This window comes from Gigantopelta aegis, chromosome 4, assembly GCF_016097555.1.
Source record: "Gigantopelta aegis isolate Gae_Host chromosome 4, Gae_host_genome, whole genome shotgun sequence".
Taxonomy (NCBI): Eukaryota; Metazoa; Mollusca; class Gastropoda; order Neomphalida; family Peltospiridae; genus Gigantopelta; species Gigantopelta aegis.
Window position 1 is genome coordinate 89,581,020 of NC_054702.1, and position 12,934 is coordinate 89,593,953.

The 12,934-nt window shown below is 35.4% G+C and overlaps 1 protein-coding gene across 7 annotated transcripts in view; it reads left to right on the plus strand.

Moving 5' to 3' along the window:
• Positions 1-12,934, plus strand: part of LOC121371365 (centrosomal protein of 170 kDa protein B-like) — a 141,073-nt gene that overhangs the window by 97,038 nt on the left and 31,101 nt on the right. For 6 of the 7 annotated variants that reach the window (XM_041497195.1, XM_041497196.1, XM_041497190.1 and 3 more), the window contains 2 exons: positions 9,746-10,209; positions 11,708-11,942. In XM_041497195.1, coding sequence (XP_041353129.1) covers positions 9,746-10,209; positions 11,708-11,942 — 699 coding nt within the window. The remainder of the gene's footprint in view (positions 1-9,745; positions 10,210-11,707; positions 11,943-12,934) is intronic. The other variant, XM_041497191.1, reaches the window with a different exon arrangement.

Genomic DNA, 12,934 nt, shown 5'->3' on the forward strand with positions numbered 1-12,934 from the left:
TGAAAGGCTATTTTGCTGTATGTAGACATATTGTAAATGTGCAAATGTTAAATATTGGCAGATAATGTACACCAGGTGTATACATTTTGACATTGTTGATGAGCTTTACCGATGACACAAAAATGCCTGTTGGTGATGATCTTTACCCACAACAATTTATATTTCAATGATGGCAATTGCCATTGGTGCCATTGTTAAGTTCGAACCCTGTTCATGCAGTTTAATCCAATACTTCTTCAACAATACAAACAAATGTCCACCCATCCGTGAAAATAGTTGCACTTTCATGATTATACCGGGCACTAATTTCAGCTATTACTAGTATTAGCTTTGTTGTAAGGGTTATACTATCTAGAGACCGGCCTTGGTGGCGTCGTGGCAGGCCATCGGTCTACAGGCTGGTAGGTACTGGGTTCGGATCCCAGTCGAGGCATGGGATTTTTAATCCAGATACCGACTCCAAACCCTGAGTGAGTGCTCCGCAAGGCTCAATGGGTAGGTGTAAACCACTTGCACCGACCAGTGGTCCATAACTGGTTCAACAAAGGCCATGGTTTGTGCTATCCTGCCTGTGGGAAGCACAAATAAAAGATCCCTTGCTGCTAATCGGAAGAGTAGCCCATGTAGTGGCGACAGCGGATTTCCTCTCAAAATCTGTGTGGTCCTTAACCATGTGTCTGATGCCATATAACCGTAAATAAAATGTGTTGAGTGCATCGTTAAATAAAACATTTCTTTCTTATACTATCTAGAGCATAATACAATTAGATGCAAAAGATGCTTTGTAAAGTTTTTAATCTGAGTGAGCAGAACTGTTGCATATGGGGCTAAACTACCAAAAATTAATCCAGTGTAAATGGTGCTATGGTTAACCCAATGAATTGAAGGCTGATAAGTACCGGCTCCATTGTAGTGCAAGGTCCTATTGGCCTCAGTGGTGTCGTGGTAGAGCCATTGGACATACGGCTGGTAGGTACTGGGTTCGCAGCCTGGTACTGGCTCCCACTCTGAACAAGTTTTAACGACGAACCACTAACAACTAACCCACTGTCCTGGACAGACAGCCTAGATAGCTGAGGTGTGTGCCCAGGACAGTGTGCTTGAGAATAGAGTTGTGCACAGCCACAGCAAAAACGTGCAATGAGAATAATTTTAAACAAACCATTAATAACTCCATCTAAAGACATGTTCAGGGAACGAAATATTTTACCTTTTCCTGACAGAATAAAATACCACATCGGCATAATGGTATATAAAGCACTAAATGGCTTCTCCCCAGAATACATTACATCTCTCCTTACCCCAATATCTGAAACCTGTAATTATAACCTAAGATCCTCTAACAAAAACAAACTTCAGCTACCAAGGCCTCATACTGAACTATATAAAAAATCTTTCAGTTACTCAGGTGTTCAGATATGGAATACAATACCCCTTGATATTAGACACCAGAAGTCAGTTGCGAACTTTAAATCCTGCCTGAAACAATATCTCATGGATGTTTATTTGGCTGATTAATTTTTATTCTATATAATAATTATGTTTTGAGACTTTAGTGTCAATATTACACAACTAACAGATGTCTGTTAAATGTAAGATTTCTCTAGTCAATATGTATGTATGCATTATTATAATAGTATAGTACTTAGTATATATGTATTTTCTTTTCCAGTATTTCAATGTATTGTTGAGGGCCAAGTGGAAGATTAGCTTGTGCTAAACCTGTCACCCTCATTAAATAAAGTTATTATTATTATTATTATTATTATTATTATTATTATCACTACACTAAAGTCTTTCCCACCGACAACTAAATATTAACTGTTGTCCTGGACAGACACCTCAGCTCTCTGTCCAGGACATGGTGCTTGAACATAAATTGTATATAAATTATAAGTATGAAAATAAATTTTAAAACATTGCAAGATATGTTTTACAAGTGTGTCAGGACATGGAAGTGCACTTTATTTCCAGAGTATTATTTGTTTTGATTAACTTAAAAAAAACTTTTACTACTAAAAGACTGATACATTTCTGTTATCACTGATGACACTAATGTAGAGTTAATAGTTCTGTTTGTCAGTGTTTGGTTTATGCTAGAACTAGCACATGAAAGGTTTTCTGTTCTGAGGCTTTACTGGTAGCCATGCCACATGCAGTCAACACCTCAAGTATAGATAGCTGAAAGAGAAAAAAACCCACCTCTGTGTGGTTATTGTTTCCCTTCTAGCTATAATGCTGTAGGTATACATGTGTAGGTACTTCACCTTTAAAGGAATCAGCTGTGGGAATTACATTGATAAAGATGTTCTCTGTCAGACAGACCAATGGGTTGCTTTGAGTGACAGAAAACCCAGGATCTACAGCACAACCAATAAATGCTTCCTGGCAGTCCATGGACCGGCATGGTACCTGTAATAATATTGACTTTTTCTTTTGTTTGCAATTCAGGAAGCTAACAAATGAATAAAGGTATCATTGTTTATTTTGTGAAAACTGCTGTTCCTATTGAATAGTGTATTTGAATATGTACATAAATAATTCTTCATTGTGAAGTAGGTTGGATGAAAGAGAAAAATGTATTCTCTCTGGCATGGCAAAAACACCTCCACTTTGGGAGGTATAAGTTACTATAGGCTGAAGTTCTGTTGTTGTAATGTATATTCCATGATCTCCAATTTACTGTATATGAGAACTACATTTTGTTTCTGAAGTAATTGTATTGAAGCTAGCATTTGAACTAGGTTTGTGGGGCGGAATGTAGCCCAGTGGTACAGTGCTCGATTGATATGCAGTCGGTTTCGAATCGATCCCCGTCGGTGGTCCCATTGGGCTATTTCTCGTTCCAGCCAGTGCACCATGACTGGTATATCAAAGACAATGGTATGTGTCATCCTGTCTGTGGGATTGTGCATATACTTTGTTACTGATGGAAAACTGTGGCGTGTTTTCTCTCTTAACTATATGTAAAAATTATCAAATGTTTGACATCGCATAGCCGATGATGAATAATTCAATATGTTCTAGTGGTATTGTTAAACAAAACAAACTTTAACTTTAACTATGTTTGTAAACATTAAAATATGGTGGATGTATGTCCAAGTGAGCCCTTCATGAGCACATACATATGTATCACTGTTATGGCCAACCTGTGTAGGTATCCACAAATGTTTGTTTTTTTAAATGCTTACAGCTACAAGGGAGATTGAAATCAGAATGAAAAAGGTACAAGAACATTTTCAAACATTATATACCAGTATTCATTTGTATATTTGATACAAACAATTGAAGTTATATTTTATTTGAGCAATAAAACCACTTTATGTCAACTTTTACTTCCGCGTTTACATGTGATGTCAAACTTTGAGCCGTGTTTACTCAGTTTCTGATGTCATGCTAAGTTGTAGGTTTTCACGTGTGATGGCTCATATATAGTGTGATTTTAATTGCATGTATTACTCCTTTAAATTTCCCCCACATATTACTTTATTAGTCCCCTACCAGTCCCAACTGAAGCAGACTATAGGTTTCATCTCTGTCTGTATGTCTGTTCGTCCGTATGTCTGTCCGTCCATCTGTCTGTCTGTCCCACATATAGTTTTTTTTTTAGATGTTTATTGCACAATGCCTCAAGATATTGATCTAAACATAGAAAATGTGTGGGCCAGGTAGGGGACTTGTAATGTAGTACTTCATATGTAGCTTATTTCTTACTTTTTTTTTTGGTTGTTGTAAACTTTAAAAAAAAAATTGTTTAGTGTATTTAATTTAACAGGATAAAAATATATTTTTGAAAACTTGTTAACTCCCTCAACCATCTGCTAATTTGAGCAAAACTTGGATCAAGTCAGGAATCACACATGAAATCCAAGTTCTCCAGAAAGGTTTGTCCAAGACAAGAAATATAAAGTAATTTCCCCAGCCTGGCTGTCAGTCCAGTACCGACAGGTTAATTGTCTGGAGTAGTATACATCAGTGGCCAGTTGTTAACACGAGCGGCATTCTGGTGTTAACAATGTCAGCCACATTGTGTCCGGTAATGGCTATTTGTTTAAGGTGGGATTCATATAACAATATAATTGTTTATATACCTTTGGCTGTCCAGGTCAGATTACATTCCATGGTTTTAAAGCAGGACTTCCTTTTTACATGTAGATGGTATTAACCTTTCACTAGATCTGTTCCCAGGTTGTTACTATATACCAGGCACATGGGCTTCGAAATGAGGACATATGCATTCAACAGCCTCTTCTGTTTTTGCACTGTTGTATAATAATAAAGGTAAAGATTGTTTTAAAAAAGTTCAATATATTTTGTTCTTAGAATTGGAAATCATACTTATGCATTCTAAAATACCTTCCCCTCCCCATGGAAGCTTTAAGCTACTTTCCATTATTTTCCAAGATAAGATGTCTTGGTTTCAAATATTCTTCCTACAGGTCTATGTACTGCATTCCAAAATATTTCCTTCTTCCCTCTCCCCCAGTTTAAGCTTTAAACAACATTCCAGTATATATCAAGATTAAACCTCTTTGTCTCAGATATTCTTCCTACAGGTCTGATAATTTCTTTCCAGTATCATTTATTTTTGGAAATCTTTTTGTTATAAATATATGCAACGTTTACTTTAAAAAACCCACCACCTTAGTTACCAAACTTGATTTCTACAGCCCTCAAATGACAAATTAAGAATTATGCCCAATACAACAGTCAGCTCACCTAAGTTTATAAATAAGTATATTATGTACACCTCACAGTCTGTGCTAGCTTTGATGCCAGGTTCTCACCTGACATTTTCTTACCAACTGTGTAGTGCAGCTTGAAGTCTGGGGAGGCTTGCATAATTGTCTGCATTTCAAGCATTCATCTCCATCCCCTGACGAAAAGCTAGCACTTCTTACAGGAACCCTTCCTTCTTTCTCATCCACAATCCTGTCTTTGAACACCACACACCAGCAGAGATGGCAGAATGTGCAGGTAGGTATTTTACTTGTAATTGATTTTGTTCATTTTATACATGATATTTCATGGGTGTTTTTTATATCGGGCCTGGTGCTAATAAAACTTTTAAAGCCTAGAATCAAGACTCTTAATAGAGTCTAGACTCCAGACTTAATAGAGTCTAAGACTTTAACGCCATGGTAATGCCAAACAAATTGGATGTGTATGACGTCATTAAAGACTTGAGTCTGGACTCTATAAGTTTTATAAGCACGGACCCTGGTCTAGACTCAAGTTTAATAGATTCTAAATACTTTAATGCCATGGCAACGCCATACAAATTGTATGTATGTGATGTCATTAAAGATTGAGTCTGGACTTTAAATAAAACTTATATAAACACAATCCCTGATTTAAATATTGTGGAAGTTCAGGAAATTATGTATGATTCATCTGCTTTGTGTTGGGCTTTCATTTCATTTTCAATTGAAGTAAAATGTACTAACATATAGGGCTGAATTTACAAAGCCTGTTTTTCTTAAACACAGGTGTCTAAACATTATAAATGTGTAAAATATAAACAGGCTTTGTAAATTTAGTCCCTTGTGTCTGTACATTAATGGTGTAACGATATGGGAGGGTTGTGATATGATCCATACCGTAATGTGGGCTGTGAGACAAAACAAACTGCGGTACTTAGATCTACTGTTCTTTGCAATTAGGCAGTGTAAAATATATGCGGCTATTATAATGTTTTTGTACTGTTAAATTACACATGCCCTATAATAATGTTCTGAAGTTATCAATTTTAGTGAACCTAACATGTTATTGGTCGTCTTGGCATTTGTACTAACTCAAAATGCATACAGTATTTCTACATACAAACAGAAAAGGTTTGTAACTGAACATTTGGGTTCAGTAACTGTAAGACATATGTATTGATGTATCATTATACAGCTGTTCTAAATCGGTGCATTGTGTCATGGACCTTGTATCACAATATGATACTGTATTGTCTTACTGTTACAGCTCTGCTAAACATACATGATGTTTGGCATGTCGATAAACTGCTGTCTTCGTATTCACAAATTAACAAATTGATGCTATTGATTTTGTGTTAGATATGTACATGTCAGGGAAAGAAAGGAATTTATGTTTGACAACAGTTGTGTCAGCACATTGTAAACAACATCTGTTTGGTTTCTAATCTATAGTTATTTGGATTTGGGGTATAAAATGTTTGTTTTGTTTAATGACACCACTGGAGCACATTGATTAATTAATCATCGGCTATTGGATGTCAAACAGTTGGTAATTCTGACTCGTAGTCATCAGAGGAAACCTGCTACATTTTTTTTTAATGCATCAAGGGATCTTTTATATGCAGTTTCCCACAGACAGGAAAGCACATACCACGGCCTTTGACCAGTTATGGTGCACTGGTTGGAATGAGAAAAACCCAATCAGTAGAATGGATCTACTAAGGTGGTTCGATCCTGTGACGCATGCACCTCAGGCGAGCATTCAACCGATTGAGCTAAATCTCTCCCCCTAAAAAGAGAGGAAACCTGCTGCCATCACATAGGTTACTCATAACATGTAGGTATATGCATTGCACTTCTATTGGTAGACAGATCAAATTCACTTGCCATTTGCATCAGGCAGTCATTCTGTTGTAGCTGACCTTAATGAAAAGATGGTCATGACCCTGAGATGGTCAGGTAGTTAAAGTACTTGCCTATCTTCCAGGTGGGATCAATGTGTGTTGGCTATGAAATGACCATGAGCTTCAACATACCTTGCCTGTCACTCAGATTCTGATGCAGGGCTTAATTAGGAGTAAAATGGCCCTCTTGATGGTTTAAGTGCTAGATTGTTAACCTAGTTTCATACCATAAAAATACTTATAGAATATTAAATGAGCTTCCATTTCGTATCATGTTTATGTACTGAATTAAAAAAAAGTTCAGTTGTCATGAGGTTTAGTAAGTAACAATGAAATTTATTTCACAAGGGACATAAACATGATAAAAATGGTAGCGAGTTTAATATTCTATTTATTGCCCATAATTGATGTTAATATGTATCACAGAACTCATTTGGTTGACAGTCCTGTAAGGTTGTAGTGTAAGTGATGTCATCGAAGTGTTACATCCCACTTGGCATTCTAGTGGGACTATCACTTTGATATGCACTAAGATATTTTTAATAAATGTAGCATATGTCATAGAAATTTTGTAATTGATGAAAATTTTAATTTATTTTCTTCAGCTGAGATGCCCTTCTACATTATAATTTATTTGCTGGTCAGTATGGTCTGTTCTTAAAACCATGAAGGAGTTATTTGTTGCACAAGTGGCTATAATAAAACAATATTAAGTTTCATGAAAATGCCAAATTTAATCACTGACTACAGCCTGCTGTTTAATTGTAATAAATGCTGTGGATTCTATTTATATTGATATCTTTTTAATCAGAAAATCTTTCTAAACTAGATCAGTTATGCAGAGGATTCTATTTATTTTGGCATCTGTATAATCAGAAATTCTTTCTAAACCTGATCGATGGTTAATTTCCATGTTGGTCCTATAACATTATCGATCCAGACCCTCGAGTAATCCGACCTGTTGTGTAAACCAGCACAGTATGTTGGTCTCGGTGGGTGCTGGATGAGACAGATCCGTTTATCAGTTTCTACCTTAAAGTATGGAGATGTCACATGCATGGAGAAATTTGTAAACAGTGATTACTAAGAAAGTTAAACCAACAGAAGTGTGAGGATATTGATTAAATAGTAATTTGGCTAAAAGCTGTATCCTGCTGGTTTCTTTTCCAACTTTGAACAGTTTTTCCTAAGTTCTAAGCATCCTGGCAGTATGAGAAACAAATGTTTGTTATGTTTAATGACACCACTAGAGCACATTGATTTATTAATCATTGGTTATTAGATGTCAAACATTTGGTAATTTTAGTCTTAGAGAGGAAGAAGTTTTTTTGTTTAACGACACCACTGAAGCTATTGGATGTCAGGCATTTGGTAATTTTGACATAGTCTCAGAGAGGAAACCCATTAAATTTTTTCATTAGTAGCAAGGGATCTTTTATATGCACCATCCCACAGACAGGATGGCACATACCACTGCCTTTAATATACCAGTCGTGGTGCACTGGCTGGAACTAAGAGGGATCAATCCCAAACCCGACAGCATATCAAGCCACTACATTTTTTACTGGGAGTTTGATGTGGTTCAGTTATGTACCTTACATCTATGTCTGAGATGTAATTTACTGCAGGCATTTGATCCCACTACCCAGTGCACCTCAGGCAAGTGGTCTTACCATTGAGCTATATTTTACTCCTGATTAAATGATGACTGCATTCTTTTGCTGTATTTATATACAACAATGAACAAGTTAAAACTTAAAAGTAAACTATTAATAAATTTAATAATAAATAAGACAAACGTGAAGCACTGATAAATTATTTTTCTGTGCTATTTTTCGATTAGTCTACAAATTAAGGTATGAGAGTGGTGTAATGGCTAACAGATGAATATCTGGAGTGTTGTGGTAGTAATGTCAGGGAGTATGATGTACGTACTTCTGTGTGGAAAGATTTCATCTCGGTCTAGAAAACTGTGTTTTTCTGCAGAATAGCTCACCAGAGTACTTGTTAGCTAACCAGTAAAAATAATTTCAAACTGTTTTTTGGAAGACTGTTGCCATGGATACTAATGACTGAAAGGTGAGATAGGTAAAACATTTGTTTGGGTTCTTTGAATGTATAATTTGCCAACTAGTGTTGGAATTTTCTTTGGATAACAAACAGCAGTTAAACCAAAAACAAATTTATTACCGGGTACATCTAGTACCCGGTAATAACAAATTTTTTACTGAACATTTACTGAAGATTTATTGTGCAGAATAATTAAAGATTTAATTCAGCCTGAAAGACTTTCAGTTTTGCAATAATATATTTGAGTTAAGCATTTTTTATTTTATTTTTTAAAAAGCATACAACATGGTACTGCCATATTAACTGATGTCACTGCCATATTAGTGATAATACAACGACCATCTGTCTTCACATGTTGGAATTAATAGTGCTAATTAGTTTATATATCATTATCACAGAATGCCAAATTAAAACTTACCCTTTGGTACACTGATAATTCAATAGTTCTGTTAGAAAACTTCTATTTTATTTGATAAATTTAAATATAAATGTATTAGTATTATTTTAATGTATTATTTTAATGTATTATCTATAGAATGAACAAATGTGACAGTGCAGCACAAGTAAAGCATTGGTTATTAGGTTTCAGCAGTTAACAAGTTAATGGATAACAATACATAAAAAGGAGTCTTAATATGAATGCATAATCTCTGTTGATGAAAGAACAATCCCCTAATAGATCTTACTTGTCTTGTTACTGCAATACAGCTAATTAACTCTAATACCAGTGGATCGGTCCTAGAAAACCAGTAATGCATGGCATTAACATGTCATGTTACCATAGTGATGTTAACTAAAGATATATTGAAAATATATATACAATACACTATCAACACAATCACTCTTTTGTGTGCATGCATATATTGCTGTTATTAACTTCCGGCTGTAAACTACTGATAGTAGGTCACATTAAAAAAAAAAATGACAGGTAAGCTGAAGTTACCAGTGTATATATATGTATACAATGTATATATGTAGGCACATTATGTAGAGTGAAAGCACTGAGCTACATAATGGGTATATTCACATATTATGCTAATTGAATTTTTCCTTTATTATATTCCACAGGCAGTAAAAATGCAGCGCCGCACTGCGATCGTCCACAGTGCCTACCACTAGGCCAGGACGAGCAGGCGAAGATGGAGAAGTACAGGACGGATCCTAAGTACAGCACGACGTACATGGAGATCCCCCACAAGGACACTGCGCCGGAGAGGGACAAGGACACCCCCCCTCACAGCATGTCCTCCTCCATTTCGAAGGACAGCCTTTTTTCGGATGCAAGCAAGTTGAACACGCCCGACACCCCGAGTGACAAGGTGGTCAGACAGGGTCCCGGAGGCGAGGAGCCGGGACATGCCGATACCACCGGCTTGGCATTCACCGTCGACTTCGGGGACGACAAGAAACTCAACATGTCGGGCAGTTTGAGTGAGTTTGTGCCTTCCAAGATTCGGAAGAATTTTCGTGAACGGATGGAGAAGGTGTCAAAACCTCAGAACAGAGATGGAGGAAATCATTCAAAAGTTGAAGTAAGTTTAAAACAAAAATGTGAATTTTTATTTGATTTATTTCTTCTTGGATTTATATTCTAATCGTAAGTAGAAAGATTCATGAAGTCAGTAAAATGAAAGTTTGTGATTTTTAATATTTCATGAATTCCCATTCTAACTATAGAAAGTGTGGATTTTTTTTCGTCTTCTTTTTTACCTGTCTAAGCTGTCAGAGTGAGTTTGTATGTTTCAGATAGGTTAAGGTGCATGTGATTACATTTCCATGTTGCTTGGCATTTATCAGTATCACCTGTCACTTGTTTGCTGTTTTAAACTTGATTAAATTCAGGATTAAATTTTCTAAAAGTTTAAAACTCTTGAATCCTTTTAGTGAAGACATAAATTGTACCTTGAACTTAAAATCTTTGTTTGCAGCATAGTTTGGTGAACAGATAAAGTACAGAAGTACAGATGTAATTTTTTATACACATACTTTAATGCAGGGAAAGGACTTTTTAGCTTGACACTCTGCATACTGTTTTATCAGAGGCTATTAGTTGTCTAACATTTGTATTTCTGGTAATTGTGACACTTTGTCTGGAGAATCCATAAGTGACTATCTCAGGCAGTTCTTTGAGGTGGAAGCAATACATTTTAAAAACTATATACTCACTAACACAGTAGCACTTAACCATGGCCATTGATAGACTAGTACAATGTACCAATCATGGACCTTGTGACATATCACACCTTGGAGAGAATGTGCCTCAAAGATCATTTCCACTGTCATACACATTATTATCTAATCAAATGTCCATTACATTCATTACAACATAATGTCATCACATTGGTCCACATGTAGCAGTGGGAGTTTGTTCATTTCTCGATGAATGTAAACATACCTGATGACGTCATTTTATATGGGCAAGTTGTCTTATTGAGCATTATTGTTTGTGGACCAAAAATAATTCAAAATAAAGTATGAAGTTTTAGTGTTATTATTAGCAAGTATGATTGAAATTTAATTATAAGTATTGTCTGTTATTTCTTTTACGTTCATCTGGGTATGAACAAAAAACCAAATCATCCACAAACTTATGTGAGAACGGCTTTGCCGATTCACAGTTTGCTGATGATTTTTGTTTTCATACCCCGATGAACGTAAAAGAAATAACAGACAATCCTTAAGTAATACCAGTTATAATGTTGCTGAATTAAGATTTATCACAGTGATTTAAATAATAATATTCAACAGGTCTGAGTACTATATATTTTTTGTTTACTTTGTACCGGCATGGGAATTTAAAGGTCTGTTTACCAAAAATAGGAATGTAATCTACATGATTAGTTTTTTACCAGAAGAATATATATATTATTGGTTTATTTTTAACTTGGATATTTGCTTATACTCCAGTTGTTTTTTGGTATTCGATGCATCTCATAGGGTACTAGATTATACACATAGAAACATATTTCTAATTTGACTATAATCTGTATTTCTGTCTGATAAGTCACTAAGCCATGTTTGTGATGACAGGATGACAATGATCATTCACCGATGCAGCAGAAGAGAATAGAGGACATTTGGAGCTCGTCGGAGCACAAAGCTGCCAAGAAGATGGGCCGGAAGAGTTGGCCGCCCCACACGCCGGGTACAACCGCGGCTAAGAGTGGATCTCGACCCGGGGGATCTCCGCAGTTGACAAACTCAACAAAGTGCAGCACGGTGGAGGAGGAGAAGATCTCCAAACATAATCCCGCAGTGAAAAGTAGTAAGTACATACAACAGCTTCTGTAGATAGTTTGAGATGGAATTTTGTTTGAGGTGGAATGTTTTTTATTATAATTGCTGGTTCAGAAATTTTTTGAACTAAAACAAGAATAACCCCATAATGAAAAGTAAATAGCAGATTATTAAGCTGAAAATTATATAGTTTTACAAAGATGTTTTTTGTAAATAATTTCAGTTTGGTATGACGTAAGAAAAAAAGTAAAAATGTTTAAAAAAAAAGAAAAAAAGTCTGCTCAGAAATAAATAGCTTGTAGTAAATTCAATAGTACGAAAAAAGGCATTTGCTGTGAGAAAGACTATAGATGATTTTGTTTTAGCAAATGTCATAATTAAAATAGGAACAGTCCAAAAATGTCATGCCTTAAATATTTTGAGCAATATGTTGTGATTAATACTACAAGATAGTCATCACATACGCAGAGGACACAAGTGTATTTGTGAGTTGTATTCTTCATTTACCAGTATGTAAATACTGAGTACTAAATCATTCAGACATATTTTCAGTGGTCTGCAGTTTCCATTTTCAGTGGTCTGCAGTTTCCACTTTCAGTCAAAGGGGAGATAATTTTCTAAGCATTTTTCTATTAGATCAGTATGTTTTCTTCATGTGGAATCTGTTTTAGATTTAAGTGTCTGAAATAAGCACATTTTTACACTTTATACCAACATTACTACAATATTTTGGAAGATGTTTATCATGCACACATAAAATACTCTCAATTCACTACTTCACGCACACTGATATATTAGCAAATCAGCAGCAAATAAAAATATTCTGTTTGTCTACAAAAGTGTTAAACTTTTCCAACTTTATCTAAACTAAACATCTTTGAATAATCACTTTGTACCCAATATTGTTTTTTATCCTATAACTTACCCATGATATCCATGACATAAACCCATGTGATAATTTACTTTATTAACCCGCTTAATAATGGTATGCAAATTTGCACGGTCTCTAGGTAATGTGTT